The following is an 11,634-nucleotide window of genomic DNA, read 5'->3' as shown; positions in this document are numbered from 1 at the left end:
CGAGACGTACTATTAGGTCATGGAGCGCGAACGCTATAGTTACCATGACCTAATAGTACGTCCAGGAGCGGGAAGGGGTTAACACGATATTCAGGTTTATTAAATGTATTAAAGGAATTTAAAAGGATTAACAGCTTTATCACAGTTATATGACTGCTATAAGGACAAGGTTAGATACAGAATATATATAAGTTTTGTATCTCAATGCATTTACATATATCAGCTGCATCAGCATTAGTTTATTCTTTTGTCTCTCAGTGATTACAACTGATGCAAAAACTGATACAAAAATGTATCAGTTGACATCAGCCTTTTTCACAATTTTTTACTACAAAACCATCAGTTGTCATCAGTTGTCGTCGTTAGTTGTCAGCAGTTTTTACCACAACGGTCCACCAAAAAGGTAATCTAAAGTGGAGCATAGTTTTTTATAAATTGGATACATGATAGATTAGATACATGTTGTGTACTTGTCATTTCACTAAACTTCTGACGTGATCCTGGCATGTCAGGGCTCTTGGCACTACACTGAAGTCTGACACACACATTGTAATGTTACTTATGTCATATTAAGTTCATCGCCGAGAGGGAGAGCCCAGAAGGTAGCTGCTGCCACCTCACCTCAGATCAGATCTTCGAAGCAGCATTGTGAACTTGCAAAGGCGCAAAACACGTCAGAGAAAAGCTAGTTTTTGGGTGCTTTTCAGCTACCAAATCCCACCCCGCGTCTTTTACCAACCCCATACCACGCCATGGCTCAGGTGTCGGCCATTAAAAATGTCCGTCTTGGTCAGTTTTTGACTGCTGTTCCATGTCCAGGTTTCTGTTTTTGCCGAACCGATTGTGACTTGTTTTGCATCTTTTTTTCACTGTTGTAATAACGGATGAACTTCATTTGTAGATAATGCCACAGTGCTCTCTGTAGATAATACCACAGTGCTCAATGTAGATACTGCCAAACAGCCCCCTGTAGATACTGCCACAAAAGTACCCAGTAGATACTGCCACACAGCCCACTGTAGATAGCGCAACACACAGCACCCTCTACATAGCGCCACACAGCCCCCTGCATATAGCGCCACACAGCCTCCACTGTAGATAGCACTACACAATCCCCCCTATAGTAGCGCTATCTCCCTCTAGAAGTGAAATCCCCATTCAGAGCATTGTCAACATTCTGGCCTGGGATTCCGCTACTAGAGGAGCCCCTGATGTCATGGGTTCCCTGTGAGAGCGGAATCCCTGGCCAAAGCATTGCCGATCCTCTGGTCGTGGCATATATGGACTGGGACGTCAGGGGCTCCCTCTAGGAGCAGAATTTCATATATGAATGTCAGGGACTCCCTCTAGTAGCCGAATTCCTGGTCAGAGCATCGGCAACTCTCTTGTTGGGGATTGCCACGCCGGGTGCTGCCGGAAGATGAATTCTGCAGCATCCAGCGTTCATGCGGCAAATAGTGCATTAGGATAGGATACGGCGCTGGACCTCTGAGGGAGCTGGACAATAAAATGCTGTAGGTAATGTTTTTGGATTCGGCTCCTGCACAGGTCCGGCGACAAAACTTATGTGCCATGTGCCAGAACAGATCCCATAGAAAGGTATGGGATCCGTTCTAGCAGCAGCTTCCCTTCGCCTTTTCTGCAAAACATCAGAGGGAAACTGACAGGGGCAATGGATATATGTGAACGGCCGTTAACTTAGCTTTGAATAAGAAGAAAGGATTTTTATCCATCAGCTTTGTCACGCTTTTTATATATCACTCCCCAAACTGTATATTTCTACAATACGCTGTTCATTACAGCAGTCTGGAAATACATCAAATATCCTGCCATCAGAAGGCAGAATCGAGGGAGGTTCTGGATCCAGAGCTGTCAGTGGAGGAAATATCTTCTAAATTTATTACAGGATATTTTAGGATGAATTAGATGGTAGTCTCAGAATCATGGAGAGAGGTTGTGTTTCATCTTATACACAGAACATACTATGCTTTCGATTCTCCTTTAGAAAAATATATCCCAGGTTATAAGAGAGAATGTACAAAATGTGCTAATCTGTATCACAGATTTTGGGAAGGAGATCTCATCTCTTTTATATTAAATTACAGCTAGTAAAATAAAAGAGAACCCAAGGCTTTATCTCTTTCATGAGGTTTCCTCAGTGACTCCAGCATCAGTATTATCTCAGGTCATAGTTCATATAGTGTTGCTGACGGCAGAAAAAACTGTATTAAAATAATGGATCTACTCACAACCATCGGATCTGGGCCTTCTGCTGGAGGAAACTCATGTACTATCAAATCTGGTCACTCAGGAAATTCAGGATATTGGAGGAAGAGGGAGCAATAGGAGATCACATTTTTTTAAAGCATTGAGAGCCTTATGTGGCGAAGATGATCTTGGAAGAGATCATTTAATGGAAGGTCTACATACATATAGGGCCTTGTGAATTATGTGATTTGTTTGCCAAAATTTCTCTCAGCTATCTTTGTCTTTGTTGATGAAAAAAGACGTAGCCTGAGGCACAAGAGAGAGAGAGAGAGAGATAGAGGGAGGGGATTTTATACATTAGTGTTTTTCATATGTGTAAATGTATATTTCTAAAAACAATTTAAAAAAATCAAAAAATAAAATATTTATTTAAAAAAATATGTATAATGTTATACTCATTATATTATGATATTATACTCATAAATCAAGGTTTGTAAAGCCTAGAGATCAGATAAGTGCCCCTCGCCCAAGTAAAGTACACAGTTTAATGCTATATGCTTTGTTTTATTAAAATTTTCATGTAAAGTAGAAACAAAACAACAGAGTAACTGATCCAAAGTTTGATCTTGTCACTATTATCAAGTACCAGTCTAAGGCAGGGACCAAAAAAAACACTGAAAAATATATATTTTTTACTTTTCTATATTGCACAGATGCGTCTTTTGATTATTCAATTTGTTTTTTTTAAGATTAACATATGAAGTAATGACATGTAGACTTTGTAAGATTCAACCTACTTCTCCTTGTGAGCTGCAATGAATATGACGCCCTTATAGTCAATAAGGTCACTCACCACCGTTCTCTCCTGGACCTTACAGTCATCAATGATAAATCCTTCCCCAACTAGAGCTTTCCTAGCAAAATTCTCATCATATGTGAAAACATGAAACTTGTCTTTCCCGACTATAAAATATGTTGTATCTAAAGCCCCAAATAATAAGAGGTGTCCTCCAGGTTTTAGCAACTTAGAGAACTTCCTCAGATATCTGATGTAATCATCTTGATCTTTGCTGATAACATCCAAGAGACAATCACTGATGATACAATCGGCTGGTGGTAAGACCAGCGGCTCTGTCACATTCTCTTTCTCCAGGTCGCATTTCACAACATGTTGAATGGCTGATCTCACTTTTCCTTCACTGTCCCCAAGCTGGTCACTGAAAAATAAAAAAAAGACAAGGAAAGTGATTGTCCCACAGTCATCATCAACATGGTGGCTCAGTACTTAGCACTGGATTATTGACTTGTAATACTAGTGGTAAGACTTGAAACTATCCAATGCTGAGGCAGTCTTATACTGCGCCTTTCAAGCACTAATTTATATGATACCGCCCCCTATGGATAAGAATATTTAACTAAGTGTGTAATAGAATTTTTAAGTTTAACTTAAGTATTAACAGTGTAAACATTTTTTTCGATCTGCCTTTATGTTTGATGCTTCAAGACAGCAATAACAATGACAGTGGGTTTCCCTTGATATTTGGACAAATACGTCACCTGTTTTCTTCTGTCTCTTGATGGAGTGTTGATGTGTGGCCCCAATAAAATGCTCCCGTACGTTCGTCCACCCATCTCTTCAGCTCCATGATGCATCTGTTATTGATCTTCAGCACTATGATGTTTTCGAAAAACTCAGAGGCCGAATATAGATGATGAACGAAGGAACCAAGACTGAGGTCAATCAAGTTATCTCCTTTAATATGACCTGCAGGAAAAAAAATCTGAATACTGAATCATCCAATATGTTAAACCCTCACAGATTATGTAAATAAACAAGGACATATGTCTCTATCACTTCTAGCAAACCATGTAAATATTGGATTTCCAATACTCAAAAATCTGAAAAACAGGTGAACTAATCTTCAAATGTTCTATTGGGATGGGTTTGGTGTTATTAATCTTATATTTCTCATAAGTAGATTAAGGGCAGTCCCACCAAAGTTATAATTCTTTAGTTAGAGGACTAGAAAGGAGAAGGAAGGCTCATGGGACCGTAAGTAGAACCATTCAAAAGTCTGCAATTGAATATTAAGGTGAGGTGCACATCTGAATGGATAATATATAGCTTACACTGTGTGTCCTCAATAACCAGGGGTGTAGTTGTTAATCTGGAAATAGATTGGGTGCTCCTGTGTAATATAGTCCATACAAACAAAAGTATGCAAGACCCACCTGGCTGGATAGCATATTCTAAGACACGCTGATAACACAGAAATCCTAACAAGGTGTCCCAAAGGAAGATTTAGATTTGGATCTTTAATACAACTCATAATGCAGGCTCAGAAATCCTAGGAGTAGACATTGTTGTCTTGAAAACATATTTGAGAAAATAAAGTCTAGTTGTTAAGGATTTATGAGCTACATTTTGGTTCTAGACTATACTACAAAGATGTGCCCTCTGTTAGCTTTTTCCCCACTTTCTTTTCTTGATCTACCATATGCTTACTTATTGACCCTTTAATTTTTTGTTGAGTTCTTGTGACGTGAATGGACCTGAACACACAAATTGTCAAATAATAGCAGATTTAAAGCCTTAAGCGTCCATAAATCACTTTTACGTCATGAAATGCCTTAAGTAAAGGCCCCATGACATACATGTAAGTTATGTATTCATGCAGGCAAAGGGTCTGTACCTAGGTGGTCAGCAGCAGGAGCCCAGAGGTCACTGACAGATGGGCTCCTGCTGTAATGACCGAGGTCGGAGAAACCTCTGATCGCAGGCTTTAACCTATCGGTGACCCTTAGTATTCCAAAGTAATATAACAGTGATCATAAGATCACAGTTTTAAATCCCCTAGTGTAGCACGAAAGATAAGTTAGGTTTAATAAAGCTTAGCAAAAAAAAAACCCTCCCTCAAAAAACAAATATAAATAAAATAAATATATATTTTTTATATATTTTATTGTTTAAAAAAATAAACAATAGAAAAATTATATAGGGCTCATCCACATTCATATTAACATATTAATTATAGTGCACTGCTCTTTGCTTAAATTAATAAAAAAATAGTGGCGTATTTGCATTTTTAAACCAAACCCCTCCCGAAAAAAGTATAAATGTTATTCAATAAATTATGTGCACACCAAAATGGTCCAGCTATGTCGATTGAAAAATAAAGTTCTGGGCCTTAGAATGGGCTATACAAAAATTATATATTTTTTTTAATGCAAATAGGGAAGAAAAAGCTGCTCCTCTGGACGGGCGCTCAGGTGTGAACTGTACTAGTATCCTCACAAAATCGGCAGGGTTTGTTTCAACGATTTTATTCGATATACGGTCCAGGTTTCTCTCCGGTTCTGACGATTTTGTGAGGATACTAGTACAGTTCACACCTGAGCGCCCGTCCAGAGGAGCAGCTTTTTCTTCCCTATTTGCATTACTTCAAAACCATGAGGAGAGGAGTTCCTGATACGAATTCACCCCATGCGGTTATGGCTCCAGAGGCAAGCACAGTGTGACCGAGCGTGTACAAGCTTCAAAGTCAAGTTGTGCTGGCGACATTGCACAAATCACCAAGGTGAGCTCTATTCATAAAGCTACTTTCTTTCCCAAAAACATCAGAACGATATCACCTTAGAGGAGCGCCGTTCTCTCTTTTTTATCCCCCTTTTTTTTCTCAAGAATATTTTTTTTAATAAAACTCGCTTTTATTGTGCAAATGTTCTAAAATATTTAAAAAATTATATAAATTTGGCACAGCCGCGCTTGTACTGACCCATAGATTAAAGTTAACATGTTACTTATACCACATGATAAATCACATAAAACACACAAAAATGTAAGAAATAAAAATTATTCTCGATTTTTATCCTAAAAAATGAGCAAAGATAAACAAACTACTTGTATGTACCCTAAAATGGTGGCAATAAAAACTACAAATGGTCCCGCAAAGACACAAGACAGTCGAAAAAATAAGTTATGGCTCTTCCAATGCGGCAATAAAAAAAATACATATATAGCTTGGTCATGAAAGCTGAAAATAGGCCAGTCCTTAAGAGGTCAATTAATTGTAATCTATTTGTCTTTCATCATTCCCCAAAAGATTTCCAGTGTTTCAGAGAATACAGTGTTGAAAACAAGGTTGCTACTAAACCCTGAGACCCTCACTTTTTTCATCATATTCAATGAGCAGGGCTCTACTCCCCCCAAAAAATGAAAAAAACTAATTTGCTAAATTTACGCTCAGTTGTTACAATTTTTTAAATCAGTTAAACATAAAATAATATACACGTCAATGTATCTTAGGAGTAATAAAATCAGGATACATACCCACTGCGAAAAGTTGTCTTAGATTTTCAATGGGAAATTTCAAGATGTCATCTCCAAAGACCATGTCAGGTTTATCTGAAAAGTAATGCTCCAGATATTGTCTGGAATCAAAGTCATGTTCATGATAGACCTTATGGGTAGTGGAATCCATCATCTACTCTTCTATCACAGACGGGGTGACTACCTCTAGACCGGGGCACAAGGTCTTTATATAATAACCAGGATTCAATTTACAAAGTGTGTTACTAAGAATAACTTATCACATGATGACTTATTTTCGGGAACTTGTGTTATTTAAATAATGTTTTTACATTTTATTAAATGTTTGACATGACAAATATTGATTCTTTTATACAAACAAAGAATCACATGTCCTGAGAATTTAGTGCAAAAATTGTTTACATATAACTATGCAAACAGTTCAGAGCTAGTTATTAATGTAAAACATTAAACAAAAGACAGTATCAATAATAAGTATTCTTATATGTCATATAATTTATCTATTAATTTTGAGCATAGATACTGTACATTTTCAAAGAAAATGCAGAATCTGTCGTTTCTTGAGTGTAAATTAAACAAATCTACAATCTACAGTAAACCACGTAGAGAAGTAATGATCTTTAAAAAAAACAAATTGATTTTATTGTGAAAGGAACAATGAGACAAAGAAAAAAACAAGAAACTTGCCGATTTATCAGTGTGTAATAAATTCTCAAATAAAGTGTATATGGTCACAATTGCCCACGGTCCACCACACCACACCTATTTACATACTATAGTAACTGGGGTCTATGTAATAAACTACATGGGCCCCTGTTACTATATTAACAGCATACTACTGTCCTTGCTCCAGGTGCAGCATTGGTCCGGACGTCTTTAGTTAATGATATCAGGATCTGCGCAGCGGCCGGAGCAGAAGAGAAGGGTAAATATAAGATTTTTGGTTGCTCGTGCCCTTTATCTAAGCCTACCATGTGGTAGGCTTAGATACAGGGCCCAGCAGACAGTATCACACATAGACCCTGTGTCTAAACCTACCACATGGTAGGCTTACATGCAGGGCCCAGCAGACAGTATCACACATGGACCTTGTATCTAAGTCTACTATGTAGTAGGCTTAGATACAGGGCTCAGCACACAGTATTATGCATGGTGTGATACTGTCTTCTGGGCCTTGTATCTAAGCCTACCTTGTGGTAGGCTTAGATACAAGGCCCAGCATACAGTATTACACATGAACCCTGTATCTAAGCCTAACATGCGGTAGGCTTCAATGCAGGGCCCAGCAGACAGTGTGATACTGTCTGCTGGGCCCTTTATCTAAGCTTACCATGTGTGATACTGTCTTCTGGGCCCTGTATCCAGGCCCGTATTTGCCACTAGGCACTAGCACTCTGCCCGGGACTCCAGAACTGCTCGTGACGACACTGTCTATATATGAACAGTCATGTTGGGAGCTCCCGGAGGTATACGTTTAATGTATACCTGTGATGGATGCCATACATTGGCATCTGTCACCCATAGGTTTCCATGCCTAATTCACATCTGCATTGGAAGCTCCATTATATACCGCTATTGATTCCGGTAAAACCACAGACACCCGACAGAAACCCCATAAAGTCAATGGGTTCTGTCAGGCACCGGTTGTCTCCATAGTTAAACGAAGCCTGAACTTCCGGCATTTTCAGTGTTTTGCTCCTCTGACGGAGCAGAACAACAGAATGCCGAATGCTGATGTAAATAGGGCCTTGTTACTAGCGATCAGTGTATACTAGCTGACAAAGTGGAGTACCGGCAATAAGTGCTCACCTGCTTGGGCACAAGAATAAATCCACTGTCTCAGTCAGCACCACTCCTGGCTCCTGTCTGGATATCTTGTAGAACGGGGCAGAAACACCAAATGTTACGGCAATGGAAAAACTTCTCAATCTCCATTATATGTTTATCTTTATGACAATGTTAATAAAATGCAAAAACCCGGAAGTCTCATAATACCCCATGAAGTCCCAGATGATCACACTAGTTCCCGGCACTATTATCAATCCAAGGAAAGATTCCAAAAACAAAGTGGTTATAACAACAAATTAACCATATGCCAACATGAAATTCAGAGTAAAATCATATTCTATTTAAATTCGGATTATGTGTAAGATGTTTATGCTAAAGGAGTTCTCCTGTTTGGACAATTCCAACTTGTTAAAAGGGTCTCTTGACAATAAACAGATCAGAGTGTGCATTTGTGGAAACAATCTGCTGTAATCTATGGAGAAACCTGGAAGTGTTCAATTTTCCTGCAGCTCCACCCCACGGGAAATTGACGGAATCGGGTTCCAGTTCAAGATACAGCTTCTATGTATCCAGGATACATACAAGCTGTATTTTAAAAAGTAAAGCAAAAAGTTACAATAAAAAGTTACACTGAACACTATAATACATTAAATCTTTAAAAGGTCTCCATATACTTTAACATATAAACTAATGACATGTAGACTTTCTAAGTTTCAACCTACTTCTCCTTGTGAGCTGCAATGAATATGACGGCCTTATAGTCATTAATGTCACTCACAGCCGTTCTCTCCCTCACCTTACAGTAATCAATGATAAAGTCTTCTCCAACTACAAAAAAACGTCATTATATGTGAAACATGGACATAGTCTTACCTGACTGTGAAATATGTTGTATCTAATACCGAAATTATTATAAGGTGGGAAGAAAAAAACACGGACAGTGATTGTCCCACAGTCAACAACAACATGGTGACTCAGGACTTAGCACTGGACTATTGGCTTGAGAGGCTAAAGCTTAAAATCATTCAAGACTGTTTCACCAAGTAACAAGCTTATACTGCGCCTTTCCAGCATTAACTTGTATAACACCGCCCCTATGGAAAGACTCTTTAACAGAGAGTGTGATCTGATTCAACTTTTTTCCCGGGTCTTTGCCCCATCTAGGCTTCAGGTACACATCCCTGGTCCTTTATACGTGTGCAAATCACAAATCCGCAAAACACGGAATGCACACGGATGGCTTCTGTGTGCGGTCCATAGTTTTAACAGACCAATGAATAGAATGGCTGAGACTGATCCGCTTATCGGACAAGACTAGGACCTGATCTATAATTTGAGGATCCGCTGAAAAAAACGTGTGCATGGCCCCATAGAAATGATGTCACCTTGCTATCCGTTAAAAAAATGGATAGTACACTGAAGAATATCACCGAAGTGTGCTTGAGGCCTTATACTTGTATCAAGAGAGACAAGGACAATGGGTTTCCCTTAAATCTGCACAAATACGTGACGTGTTTCCTTTTTTTCTCTTTAACGCCATTCCGCTCCAGGAGAAGTCCCTTACTTCACTGTCCATATATGGACACAGTGACGTCAGGGACTTCTGAAGCGGAATCCCCACCGCTGTTGCCGGGGATTCCGATCCAGGAGGAGTCCCTCACTTCAATGTCCATGTATGGACAGTGAAGTGATGGACTTCTCCTCGAGCAGACCCCTACAGGAAATTAGGGGGGGGGGTGCCATCTATGGGAGTGACTATGTACAAGGGGTCTGTGTAGCACTGCCTACAGTGGGGCTGTGTGGCACTACCTACAAGGTGTCTGTGTAGCATTACCTACAAGGGGGGCTGTGTGGCACTACCTACAGGGGGGATGTGTGGCATTGCTTACGGGGGGCTGTGTGGCACTACAAGGGGTTCTGTGTGGCACTACCTAAAGGGGGTCTGTGTGGCACTACCTACAAGGGGGGCTGTGTGGTACTACATTCAGGGGGCTGTGGCAGTATCTACAGAGGGCAGTGTATAGACAAATCAAGGACAGGAGCAGCACTGTGATTTCTTGCCTGTTAAGGCAGGTGCTCAGCTTTCAAACAAGGAGTGACCTCTCCCAACATCCACTACAACGTTTCACCTTCTCTATGGAGGCTTTTTCAAGTCAAGTGTGTTAAAACATACACGTGTATGAATAGGGGGAAAAGCCCAGACAATCAGTGTTACAAATCAGTACATAATTATTAAAAAATATACAAATACATGAATATTATAAATATAAAGTGACAAGTGAAACAACATTTATATAGTGAACACGAGTTATGACATGATACAAACAGACGATGCAGCATGGCTAACATATAAAAATTGATGTTTATGATTAATTGAACAAACACAGTGCAATTGATTAAAAATTTAATTAGCTGTCACTCACCGATCTATGAAAAGGAAAAAGATGATCATGAGACTCATATGTAACGCACGCAATCCTCCATAGTAATCCAAATCAGCGTTAAACACACCAGACTGTGCATGCCCGCAGGGAACGCATGGATTGGATAAACTGAACATCAAATCAACTATTGTCAAGGCAACATGGAGCAGCAGAACCTCAAGTGTGTCACTCGAGATTTAGCTATAGAGGCGTTATCCCTTGCTTGGTGTTCAGAACCACCATCTTAAAAGAGGGAATATCATAATCCCAGTAAGATAAATCCATATTTTAACCAAAAACTATTCTTCTTAAATAAAAAGGGATCATCATCTCAAAGGAGAATTTATAAGATCCGTCATGCCATTCCAGATAGAAGGAAAACGGTCCTTTTGCATTACGCAACAATTTTCGTTCAGGTATTTACAAGGTATTCAACATCCCGGTTCAGATCACATCTCTCATTATCCATAAGAGAGTAACCCGTCTTCAGTCACCACATAGATCTCCAGCGGATATATCATCCCCAAGAGGTATTATAGTGGGTACAGGCCAAGAGGCGAATAAACTTATTTAACTCTATCAGAGAATGTCATATTCTAATGACTATTCTTATTTAAAAATGTATTAGTACCATCACTGCTGCCAATCAAGACGCCACCGACCTCATTGTGGATATACACATAGGATCAAAATGAATAAGATTTAAGATATTGAATACAAGATAATGGACAAATTAATCCAAGGGCATTATTCACACTCATGCGGTACTGCTGCACCATATGTCCTATAAAAAATTCAAAAAATTACTCTCATTATATAATATTGTCAACATAAATATAGTCTAGAAGAACAACAGTCACATATGAGTCCAATGATTCCTTCATC

General features: G+C 39.2%; 1 protein-coding gene across 1 annotated transcript; it reads right to left on the bottom strand.

Annotated features, from left to right (window-relative positions):
• Positions 1 to 2,839: 2,839 nt before the first annotated feature.
• LOC142662498 (nicotinamide N-methyltransferase-like) lies at positions 2,840 to 6,707 on the bottom strand. The gene is made up of 3 exons (XM_075840705.1): positions 6,539 to 6,707; positions 3,766 to 3,973; positions 2,840 to 3,425 (listed from the first exon to the last, which is right to left on the bottom strand). The coding sequence occupies exons 1-3, from the start codon at positions 6,690 to 6,692 to the stop codon at positions 3,002 to 3,004; spliced, it is 786 nt and encodes a 261-aa protein (XP_075696820.1). The 5' UTR covers positions 6,693 to 6,707; the 3' UTR covers positions 2,840 to 3,001.
• Positions 6,708 to 11,634: the final 4,927 nt, after the last annotated feature.

This window comes from Rhinoderma darwinii, chromosome 10 (assembly GCF_050947455.1).
Source record: "Rhinoderma darwinii isolate aRhiDar2 chromosome 10, aRhiDar2.hap1, whole genome shotgun sequence".
Lineage (NCBI taxonomy): Eukaryota > Metazoa > Chordata > Amphibia > Anura > Rhinodermatidae > Rhinoderma > Rhinoderma darwinii.
Note: the sequence above shows the minus strand (reverse complement) of the source record. Positions and strands in the feature narration are given on the sequence as shown.

Bases quoted from the DNA above. Each gene is read 5' to 3' on its own strand.
- LOC142662498 (XM_075840705.1), bottom strand. From the start codon at position 6,692: ATGATGGATTCCACTACCCATAAGGTCTATCATGAACATGACTTTGAT. The intron at 3,974-6,538 runs GTATGTATCCTG...TTTTTCCTGCAG, and splicing joins AAGACAACTTTTCGCAGTGG to GTCATATTAAAGGAGATAAC. The intron at 3,426-3,765 runs GTGACGTATTTG...TTTATTTTTCAG, and splicing joins CAAGAGACAGAAGAAAACAG to TGACCAGCTTGGGGACAGTG.